The sequence below is a fragment of the Nerophis ophidion genome, linkage group LG26 (assembly GCF_033978795.1).
Source record: "Nerophis ophidion isolate RoL-2023_Sa linkage group LG26, RoL_Noph_v1.0, whole genome shotgun sequence".
Lineage (NCBI taxonomy): Eukaryota > Metazoa > Chordata > Actinopteri > Syngnathiformes > Syngnathidae > Nerophis > Nerophis ophidion.
The window spans coordinates 1,437,574-1,450,073 of record NC_084636.1 but is presented as its reverse complement, the minus strand read 5'-3'; the positions used below and the strand labels follow the sequence as shown (position 1 = coordinate 1,450,073).

At 39.0% G+C, this 12,500-nt stretch overlaps 1 protein-coding gene across 1 annotated transcript in view; it reads left to right on the top strand.

The window, feature by feature from the left end:
• The window catches only part of slc5a9 (solute carrier family 5 member 9), a 30,782-nt gene that overhangs the window by 6,833 nt on the left and 11,449 nt on the right, over nt 1–12,500 (top strand). Inside the window, exons 6-12 of the mRNA XM_061888369.1 lie at nt 1–148; nt 248–353; nt 5,981–6,061; nt 6,178–6,383; nt 9,535–9,670; nt 10,955–11,062; nt 11,142–11,292. The exon at nt 1–148 is cut by the window's left edge and continues 17 nt beyond it. Of these exons, the coding sequence (XP_061744353.1) occupies nt 1–148; nt 248–353; nt 5,981–6,061; nt 6,178–6,383; nt 9,535–9,670; nt 10,955–11,062; nt 11,142–11,292 (936 nt within the window). The remainder of the gene's footprint in view (nt 149–247; nt 354–5,980; nt 6,062–6,177; nt 6,384–9,534; nt 9,671–10,954; nt 11,063–11,141; nt 11,293–12,500) is intronic.

The following is a 12,500-nucleotide window of genomic DNA, read 5'->3' as shown; positions in this document are numbered from 1 at the left end:
GGCTCTGGGATGGATCTTCTTCCCGGTCTACATTTCAGCCGGGGTGGTGACCATGCCGGAATACCTGGCCAGGCGCTTTGGAGGACGCCGGATACAGATCTACATGTCTGTCCTCTCCCTGTTCCTTTACATCTTCACCAAAATATCTGTAGGACACACACACACACACACACACACACACACATGCACACACTCTGAGAGACTGTGTTAACATGTTACAAATGATGTGTGTTTGTGTGTCTCCCAGACTGAGCTCTTCTCAGGAGCGTTGTTCATCAAAGTTTCCCTCGGTTGGGATCTCTACTTGTCCACAGGAGTCTTGTTGTTGATCACTGCCGTGTACACCGTGGCAGGTACACACACACACACACGCACACACATTCTTGTAATCCTTCCCTTTTTGAAACCTCCAAAAAATGCCTACCTCTTTAGGACCAGCCTTTCTAGATGTATAAAAATGTGTATTTACAACATTAATAATATATACATACTATGGAAATATTAAAATAATCGTGAGTTGGAATTTCACAAGTAAAATGTTGGCAGTATTATAATAAAAGTCGTACTTTTACGCAATGCAAGTCAAAGTTTTAGAAGAAAAATGGAACATTTGTGCAATATTATGACACCAGTTGGAATTTTTCTCAATAACAGTCGCAATTTTACAAGAAAAAGCTTAAAGTTTTGGCAATTTATGAAAAGAGTCATAATTTTACTCGACAAAAGTGTTAATTTTTGTAAGAAAAGTTTAACATTTTGGCTATATTATAGTATTAATCTGAATTTTACTTGGTAAAATTATGACAAAAGTCATCGTTTTACTCCAAAAATGTCACTATTATGCAAGGACAACAACAAAAATTGGCAATATTGTGATAAAATGCTGAATTTCATATGACAAATTTTGCAATATTAGAGAAACAGAAATTGTTCCCAATTTTATAAGAAAAAAGTGCCACATTGTGAGAAAAAGACTGATTTTAATTAATTTTTATTTTTTTGTTTGTAATTGTTTTTTTAATCTTTATTATTAGTTACAGTATGTCTCTATATACATATTCATTTTATTTGTTTTATCAATTTTGGCCAAAGGGGGTGCCTTTCAATTTCTTACACACACTTATTTCATATGTTGGCCAGAGGGAGAGCACTTTAAACTTTTACACACACTTGTTATTTCATATGTTGACCAAAGGGGGAGCACATTTAAAACACAAACACAGTCAGTGTGAAAAATCCCTCCTTTTTGGGACCACCCTCATTTTGATAGATTTTACCAAATGAGAAATTCTCTATTAGATGCAAAGGTTTTCTGTATTGGGACCACGATTTATGTCATCACATTTTCACCGGTCCTCGTATGGAAGGAACTTTTCCTTGTTGGTGTCTCATGAAGGGCGGAAATACAAGAACACACACACACACTAGACGGAATAAATGGCCATTCATTCATCCATTTTCTACCGCTCGTCCCTCTCAGAGTCACGGGTGGGCTGGAGCCCAAGTCGCCACCCCCAGGTGCATGTCATTAAAGTTACTAATTACATATTCATTGTAACGTCTTGCTGTAAATAAACAGAGGTACAGAACAAGACATTTCATAGCGGGCCATAAAATGATGTGATATTTACAAATAAAAAAAACCTGTTCTAAAATATACACCAAAAAAATAGTACATTCATCATATTTACACTTAACCGTCTCGCCTGTAAAAGTACCAGTAGAGTGGAAAAACGAGTTGCCTCTCGATTAAAGTTCTGATCAGACATATCTGATGTTTGACACCAAAAATCTTACAAAGTATGCCAACAAATAGATATGATCAAAAATAGCATCCATCTCACAGAGATTCCCACACCATTTTGAGAGATAATGAGCTAACCAGACAACAACAGTAACTTTGGGAAAAGTTATGAAGCAAAATGTTATGTTTTTGAGCCCGAACACAAAGAGGATGAGCAGTAAGTTTTAGATGGAGCTTGATTGTAACACTATAGCAATAGCAACTAAACATACAATAATAAACCATCATAAAACAAACACTTACAGTGATATTTTCTACTCTTGCTGGACGCTCACAAAGTTCCGTTTGGATAAAGATTCAATTGTAATCCTCACAAAGGGTTAAAAAAAAAAAGGGCTGCAACAAGCGTCTTTTTTTCCATCTTGGTGATGACAAATTTGACCAGTCTCTTAATGCCGTTGTCTTAATGTGTCAACCATCGCAGCGAAAGCTAGCATTAGCTCACTGCTATCAATGCGCAGTTAAAATAGTCTGTCTGCATTAGGGCTTCTAATAACAATATCACTCATATTTGGTTTATTTTCAGGTCCCGACATGTACACAGAGTATTGTTGGTGCTTTCTGGATGTTTTTAGAGAGTATAATGAGCGTGATAGATCAGTCGAATCAATTGTTAGCTATTTAGTTATGATTTGGAATGCATAAAATAAGCCAAGCATATGTGTCTTGTCTTACATAAGGATTGTGAATAATAAACAGCTCTTCCCGATTTTGGTGTGATAATATATGGTCAGAGTGCAGAAGCATTCCCATTGGGATGTCATTCTCTGGAAATTCCCCAAAGTATTCGGAGGGGAATATCCAAAATGGCTGACTGAATTTGTGGCGTTTTGTGATGTTTGGAGGGTGTTTTCACATTCTTTGGAGATTGTAAATACAATTGGATATGGTTTAATGCAGTGGTCCCCAACCAGCAGTCCGTGACGCATTTGCTGCCGGGCCGCAAAGAAACTTTAATTGATTTATAAACTAACACATTTTCTCCAACTTAACTTTTGTCTGTCCCGCCAAACTCACCAATAAGCTTGTTATTAGATGTATATTACAACTCCTGACAGGAAGTCGCTATTTGTTACAGTACATTAATGCACATTAATGAACATATACAATTTCCATGTTTCAAAGGCTCATTTTCATCTGCAGGGTCCTTGTATATAGCAGGGGTTCTTCACCTGTTTGACCTCAGGACCTACACTACAGAGGGACAACAATAATAACACTGAATTACTAATTTTACCCTTGATTTCGATCATATTAAATAAAATAAAATATCTGACCTACTTACAGTTCCCTACCTTGTAAAATTATATAAAAGCATGTGTTAATCACAAAGGTTTGATTATGAATTTAACAAATAAACCCTAGGCTTAGGACAGACTGATTAGACAACATACATTTACATACAATATACATTATGTTCTGCTAAAATAAATAAACTAAATTAATAAAAAATTTGTTGATAAACTAAACTGTCCATCAAAATAGAGTGCAAAGGAAAATACCACTTTAGTCATAATTTTTGCGCTTAAGAAAGTTCTCTATGAATTTCACTCTGGTTGTTTTGTATCAGGGGTAGGGAACCTATGGCTCTCGAGCCAGATGTGGCTCTTTTGTTTACTGCATCTGGCTCTCAGATAAGTCTTAGCTGACATTGCTTAACATAATAAGTAACAAATAGTTTCACTGGTAATCACAGTGTTGAAAATAATGTTCAAAATATAAAACATTCCCATGCATTTTAAACCAGCCATTCGTTTTCTACCGCACCTGTTCAAGAAGTCGCATTAATGGTAAAAAAGTATTTTTTTTATTATTGATTAGCTTCAGGCCCTGCGATTGTAGCTGAGATAGGCACCAGCGACCCCAAAGGGAATAAGCGGTAGAAAATGGATGGATGGATGTTTAGCTTCAGAATAACAATGTTATTAAAAAGAATAAGAGACTTATTGTACTCTAAAAATGTTGGTCTTACTTAAAAATGCACGCATTTGGTTGTATTCGGTGTTAAAAAATATGATATAACTCTCACGGAAATACATTTGAAAATATTTGGCTTTTTTGGCTCTCTCAGCCAAAAAGGTTCCCGACACCTGTTTTATAATGTTTTTACTGCCACAAGTGGTAGAAAAGTGTATTACAACTAGTACCGCTGTGGCCTATGCGGACCACAGCTAAAAAAACACACATATTACATTCTAGGGGGCGCTCGCGGCCCAACACAAGGCCCCGGCCCTATGGTTAAGAACCACTGGTATATAGTAAGTGCCATCAAGGTGCCGGCGACCATCTTTTTGCAAAGAAACACACCCAGGGCTCCCATTAGTTCAGCCTTATAGTGAGTTGATTTTTCATGCTAATTTTTTTGCTCTTTTTAGCCGGCACATGATACTTATGCATACATTAAACGGGCCCCCGGTGGAAAAAAGGTTTGGGACCCCTGGTTTAATGGATACAGTCAAACACAAATAAGCATTTAAAGTCAACTTGTTTTTCCTCTTTAATGGCACTTTATTATCAGCACTAACTTGTTGGTAAAACACTGCTGCATGTTTCCTGCGCGTACCCTTCAAAAAAAATTGCTTTTGTAGTGTCTACTAGACTACACAATAACATGTTTTCATACGATGGTAGACGACATTCCTTTGGAGCAAGCAGACAGCCAGTTTTGTAAACGGTGGTGCATCGTGGTGGGCAGGTATTACAAGTGTGACATGCACATGTGCCAGAACTATGAATGCAATGAATTCAAATCTCACAGTACGATATGCCGTTAAGGCCACAGTATGATATCATTATGGTATATGTGTCCCGCCGACATCCAGAGAGTCAAGCGGTAGAAAATGGATGGATGGATTGATGATTAATCAAGTAGCTTTTCAGGTTAGACCTATTTCCTCTGGTGGGCGGTTTTGTTTAGGTACCGTATTTCCTTGAACTGCTGCCGGGTATATAGTATGCGCCTGCCTAGAATTACTGCCGGGTCAAACTAATTTCGCAAAATAATTAGCGCATGCTTAGTATTACCGCCGGCTCAGGATTAACGCCGGGTCAAACACAATATTATTTTTATTAGCGCATGTCTAGAATTTCCGCCGGGTCAAACTCGTTTTGCAAAATAATTAGCATATGCCTAGAATTTCCGCTGGGTCAAACTCGTCACGTCATGAGTGACACTTCACCTGTCATCATTGTCGAAATGGAGCCGGGTGATTTCAATAATTTGAAATCGCATAAAGGGAAGCAGATTAAGAGCTATTCAGTAGGATTTAAGGTCCAAGCTATTGAATAGGCTAAAAAGAACAGTAAGCAGCTATGTTTTATTAATATACCGTAGCTGCGTGTGTCAAATATAAGTTATTAAATGACACACGCCTCCTGGTGGTAGAGGGCGCTAGTGATCCTTCTTGCGACTACTCGGCTGCAGAAGAAGTGACAACAAGCAGCAAGAGTGAGCAGCGATTCTTTATTTTTTCCTCTCTCTTGCACTTTTAACATGGATGATAACATATCTAAAATAAAACAGTTTTCTAAACTGGACTTTCAATCGAAGCAGGAGGTAATAAAGGAAGACCTCCATCGAGACAGAGAGACTTTTAAAACTGAAGAAAGATAAGGAAGACTTCTATAAACAAGTTATCAATGCTTTTGATCAGAAGGAGCTGCGCATGGACTTCATTTATAAGTAAAGGTAAGACCATAATAACATTTTTTTTAATTAAATGTGCTTTTCATGATGTTATCTTTACATCACACTCAAATTCATAAGCGCAGGCCTAAATTTACCGCATGGCTTTGGTAAACGGCGGAGTGAGAAGAGGTTTTAAATTAATTATCTCCCTGGCGGCAATTCAAGGAAATACGGTAATTCTCCTCCGTGCGATGCACCGTAAACGGGTGGAGAGGAAGGTGGGGTGGGATAGAAAAATAGTCGATAGATAGATATCATTTGGCCAGGTAGACTGCAGCACCTGTCCAAACGCTGGCTTGTCAATAAAGAAAGCCTTTGTTCAATGTTCCTCACCTGCGTCTTCCTTGATCCATTGCACACACCCACACCACCCTCCTGCACTTTCAAAATAAGTGTCTTTCTAGGTCGCATTTGGTCATTAGGGAAACTTATTTTTCACTTGCACAGTTTTTAGTTAACTTTTACACTTCATGTCTAACTTTTTGTAGGAGGTTTGTCAGCAGTTATCTACACTGATGCAATCCAGACGCTGATCATGGTGGGAGGAGCCTTCGCGCTGACGTTCATTGGTCCGACACACACACACACACACACACACACACACACACACACACATACACATACACACACATACACAAATGCTTGGTCAAATGTGTGTGTTCATAAATTGATGTCCTGTTTCCAGCCTTCTCCAAGGTAGGATGGTACTCGGGTCTGATGGAGCGGTACATGGCTGCCGTTCCCATGGCAACAGTGGCCAACACCACGTGTCACCTCCCTCGCGCTGACGCCTTCCACATATTTCGAGATCCGCTGTCAGGTGACATGCCGTGGCCTGGGCTCATCTTTGGCCTCGGTATTATTGGCATCTGGTATTGGTGCACTGACCAGGTAACTTTCCTCCACCCTACCCGAGTCTATCTTACTTACACTCGCTACTATCATTTCCTCTACTCTAACCTGTACTCCACCTAACTCTTTAGTCCAGTACACCCTTACTGTATGTGGAATTACATGATGGAATGGATTAAACATAAAATTACTAATGTTATCCAGTTAAAACTGTTTATAAAGTACAAACGCAGTGAAGTTGTCATGTTGTGTAAATGCTAAATAAAAAGAGAATACAACAAATCCTTTTCAACTTATATTCAATTGAATAGACTGCAAAGACAAGATATTTCATTTTCACACTGAGAAACTTTGTTGTTGTTTTTTGCAAATAATCATGAACTTAAAATGTAATGGCAGCAACACATGGCAACAAAAGGCCTTTTTACCAGTGTGTTACATGGCCTTTCATTTGAACAACACTCAGTGCAGGTTTGGGAACTGAGGAGACACATTTTTGAAGTGGAATTCTTTCCCATTCTTGCTTGATGTACAGCTTAAGTTGTTCAACAGTCTCCTGCCTCATATTTTAACCTTCACACATTTTCAATGTCTGGACTACAGGCAGGCCAGTCTAGTACCCGCACTCTTTTACTATGAAGCCACGCTGTTGTAACAGGTAGCTTGGCATTGTGTTACTGAAATAAGCAGGGGCGTCCATGATAACAACATTTGTTGCTCCAAACGCTGTATGTACCTTTCAGCATTAATGGTGCCTTCACAGATGTGTAAGTTAGCCATGCCTTGGCCACTAATACACCCCCATACCATCACACATGCTGCCTAGAACACTTTCACCCTACAACAATCACTAATACACCCCCATACCATCACACATGCTGCCTAGAACACTTTCACCCTACAACAATCACTAATACACCCCCATACCATCACACATGCTGCCTAGAACACTTTCACCCTACAACAATCACTAATACACCCCCATACCATCACACATGCTGCCTAGAACACTTTCACCCTACAACAATCACTAATACACCCCCATACCATCACACATGCTGCCTAGAACACTTTCACCCTACAACAATCACTAATACACCCCCATACCATCACACATGCTGCCTAGAACACTTTCACCCTACAACAATCACTAATACACCCCCATACCATCACACATGCTGCCTAGAACACTTTCACCCTACAACAATCACTAATACACCCCCATACCATCACACATGCTGACTACCACACTTTCACCCTACAACAATCACTAATACACCCCCATACCATCACACATGCTGCCTAGAACACTTTCACCCTACAACAATCACTAATACACCCCCATACCATCACACATGCTGCCTAGAACACTTTCACCCTTGAACAGTCCGGATGGTTCTTTTCCTCTTTGGTCCAGAGGACACCACGTCCACAGTTTCCGAAAACAATTTGAAATGTGGACTCGTCAGACCACAGAACACGTTTCCACTTTAGATGCAATACGCTTGAGGGATTGAAGGTCATGGTTATTCATTGTTGGTTTTCAGCCTCGCCGCTTACGTGTAGTGATTTCTCCAGATTCTCTGAACCCTTTGATGATATTACAGAGCGTAGATGCTGAAATCCCTAAATTCCTTGTTGAGAAATGCTGTTCTTACACAATTTGCTCAGGCATTTGTTGACAAAGTGGTGACCCTTCCCCCGTCTTTGTTTGTGAACGAGTGAGCATTTCATGGAAGCTGCTTTTATAGCCAATCCTGGAACCCACCTGGTCCTAATGAGCCTGTTCACCTGTGGCATTGTCAGGCTTGTCCCTGACAATTTTGGTCTATGTCTTAGTTTTTCCTCTGCGTTTGTTTTTAGTTCCTGTTAGCACTCTTATTTTGGTTCTGTTTCCTGTTTGTCTCTCTGAGTGCTGTGTAACCCTCAGCTGTGGCTGATTGGCACCTGGCCACACCTGGGATCAATCAGCCAGCCACTATTTAAGACCTGTTTTCTCCTCCAGTCAGGGTTGGATTATTGTCGTGTCGATGTCATTTTCTACTTGTCATTCCTACTGGTCGTGTGAATGCAGCGTAGCCGTAAGCTATATTTGGTAGTTGTTCTGTAGCTTACTGTTTTTTGTTCCCTGCTTCCGATTAGTTTGTTCATAGCCCTTAGTTTGTTATATCCGCCCATGTGCGTGTTTTTTGTTTGTACCCTTTGTTTGTTCTAGTTGTTGTATTTTATATTAAAATCATGTTTGCTCACTCCATCCCTGCCTCCATCTCTGCATCTTGGGGTTCGTCAACAAATAACTCTGACAGGCATGTTCCAAATAAGTCTCTGATGAGCATTCCTCAACTTTCTCACTCTTTTTTGCCACCTGTGCCAGCTTTTTGAAACATATTGCAGGCATCAAATTCCAAATGAGCTAATATTTGCAAAAAATAACAAAGTTTTCCAGTGTGAATATGAAATATCTTGTCTTTGCAGTCTATTCAATTGAATATAAGTTGAAAAGGATTTGTTGTATTCTCTTTTTATTTAACATTTACCACAAGCTGACAACTTCACTGCTTTTGTGGTTTGTACAAAGAAGAATTCTGATAAACATGAACTCTATTGTTAAATGAGACAATCAAACATATGTCACTTAATCAGCTAATGATGTTACGTTGAAGTACTTAACTATTGATTTATTTGCTTACCTATTTGGTTGTTTGCGTTACAGATTGCGTACAGGAAGTGAACAAATGTATTAGAAATAAGAAGTGAACAAATGTATTACAAAGTAGCTGGTGAAAGGAATATAATTTAGATAAGCTCTGCTTCTTTCTACTCTTTTTGGTACATGCTGGGATATGAAATAGTAAATATGTGATGTACTACATTGTGACCTGCGGGCTTAGATCAGGGGACCTTGTCAGGGGTTTGTGAAGCCCTTTCAGATACTTGTGACTAAGGGCTAAAAATTCAACTTTGATTGATTGATGTTTGAAAGAAATGAAAAGCATATCCACAACTGTACCTAGGTCTACTCTACCATATTGACTTGATTTTACTTACTCTATAGTCAAGTCCCCTCTCACAGGGTATTCTGTAATCTCTGTGTGTGTGTGTGTGTGTGTGTGTGTGTGTGTGTGTGTGTGTGTGTGTGTGTGTGCGTGTGCGTGTGCGTGTGCGTGTGCGTGTGCGTGTGCGTGCATAGGTAATAGTTCAGAGGTCGCTGGCAGCAAAGTCGTTGTCACACGCCAAAGGAGCCAGCGTGTTGGCAGGTTACCTCAAAATCTTACCAATATTTTTCATCATCATACCAGGCATGATCAGCCGAGCACTGTTTCCAGGTCAGCATGTGTTTGTGTCTCTGTGTGTGTGTGTGAGTGTGTGTGTGTGTGTGTTCTTGTATTGCTACCCGTCTTCAGACATGATGAAGGAAAAGTATCTTCCACATGAGGAGGTGTGAAGAAGTGCTGATGGTCCCAGTAATAACATTGCATCTAATAGACAATGTCTCATTTGTGGTGACATCATCAACATGAGGCTGCTCCCAAAAAGGAGGGATTGTTCACGTTGACTGTGTGTCGCTTTTAAAAGTGCTCCCCCTCTGGCCAACATATGAAATAACAAGTGTGTGTAAAACTTAAAAGTGCTCCCCTCTGGCCAACATGTGAAATAACAAGTGTGTGTAAACAATTGAAATGTGCCCTCTTTGGCCAAAATCATGTATATATATATATATATATATATATATAAAGTTGATAGAGACATACTGTAATAACTTGAAATAAATAATCAATTAAAAAACAATTACCAACAAAAAATTATTTCCCCCAAAAATGAACTAAATGCAGTCTTTTTCTCACAATGTGTCGACTTTTTTCTTATAAAATTGGGAACAATTTCTCATATTTTTCTGTTTCGGTCATAGTGCAATATTTTCTCGTACAATTGTCACTTTTTTATGTAAAAATCATTAACTTCTATTTCAAAATTGTGACATTTGTCATATAAAATTCCGACTTTTATACAATATTGCCAATTTTGTTGTTGTTGTAAAATAGTGAAATATTTGAAATGGGTAAAAATCTAAAATATTGTTTTAATATTGCCAAAATTGTAAAATTGTCTTAACAAAATTGTGACATTTGTTGAGTAGAATGACGACTCTTTTCATAACATTGCCAAAATTTTAAGCTTTTCTTGTAAAATTGCGACTGTTGCTGAGTAAAATTCCAAATTGCATCATAATGTTGCACAAATGATCCGTTTTTTTTGTCAAATTTTGACTTGCGTTGAGTAAAATAATGACTTTTATTATAATACTGCCAAAATTCGAAGTTTTTATTGTGAAACTGGGACCTTTTTTCTTGTGAAATTCCAACTCATTTGTCACAGCAAGCGTTTTTATACGTGCATAGTATGTCTATATTATTCATGTTGTAAATACACTTCTGCATGTATCTAGAAAGGTGGTCCTAAAGAGGGAGGCATTATTCTCAGGCCTCAAGAAGTGTGTGTGTGTGTGTGTGTGTGTGTGTGCGTGCTCGTGTGCGTGTGTGTGTGTGTTACTTCCTAGATATTTACATGTTTATGCAGAGTTTGTTAAAGATTGAGTGTTCTGTGTGTAGATGAGGTGGCCTGCGTGGATCCAGCAGTGTGTCAGAGAGTGTGCGGAGCTTCAGTTGGATGCTCCAACATCGCCTACCCGAGACTGGTGGTGGAGCTCATGCCTCTCGGTGTGTAGGTCACTTACACGTAAACACACACACAAACACTGTCAGGAATGTGTGTGTGTGTGTGCGCGTGTGCGTGCAGGTCTCCGTGGACTGATGCTGGCTGTGATGTTCGCCGGTCTTCTGTCTTCTCTGTCCTCCATCTTCAACAGCAGCTCCACCGTCTTCACCCTGGACCTGTACCACAAAGTCCGGACCACCGCCTCCGAGATGGAGCTCATGATTGTTGGCAGGTGAGGGTGCAGGACGTCACAGAGAGAAATACATACTGTAGATCAGAGGTGGGTAGTAACACGCTAGATTTACTCCGTTACATCTACTTGAGTAACTTTTGGGATAAATTGTACTTTTAAGAGTAGTTTTTATGCAACATACTTTTACTTGAGTATATTTATAGAAAAGAAAGGCTACTTTTACTCCGCTCCATTTATCTACAATCAGCTCGTTACTCGCTACTTTTTTTTAATCGATCTGTTAATGCACGCTTTGTTTGTTTTGATTTTGTCAGACACGCATTCAAAGTAGGAACTACGCTTGCCTGACTTTCACCAATCACATGCAGTCACTGGTGACGTTGGACCAATCAAACAAAACCAGGCGGTCACGTGACCGTCTCACGTCGAATCCGACCTAAAAAAGGTTGAAAAACTTATTGGGGTGTTACCATTTAGTGGTCAATTGTACAGAATATGTACTGTACTGTGCAATCTACTAATACAAATTTCAATCAATCGATCAAAAGTGTAAAGGAAAAAAGACACATTTTATTTCAACCGTACTTCCCGTCAAAAGCCTAAAGACTGATCGCACAGTTCCTGTCTTCACAATAAAAGCGCCGCTCCATCATGCCTGCGCTAACAAAATAAGAGTCTCCGAAAGCCAGCGCAAACAAGCGAGCAAGCTACGGAGTTTGCCGCCAATGTATTTCTTGTAAAGTGTATAAAAACCAATATAGAAGCTGGACAAATAAGATGCCAAAAACCAACGAGTTTCATGTGGTTTTCGACAGAAAAGAGGAACTTTTTTTCACCTCCATTTGAAAATGTGGACATTATCAGCACTATACTGTCTGATTGCAATCAATGCAAGTCATCAGAATCAGGTAATACACCAACTTATATTCTTGTCTTCATGAAAGATTGGAATCTATATGTTAAACATGCATGTATATTCATTAAAACACCTTTAACATGTCAACAAACACGGCAAAATAAATAAATATAAATTATATACTGTGTATATATATATATATATACATATATATATATATGATATGTGTGTGTATGTATATATGAGGTAGATCACCTCGACTTGGTCATTTATTAAGTAATTGATTAACGTTGAAAAACTTATTTGGGTGTTACCATTTAGTGATCAATCGTACAGAATATGTACTGTACTGTGCAATCTACTAATACAAGTTTCAATCAATCAACCAATG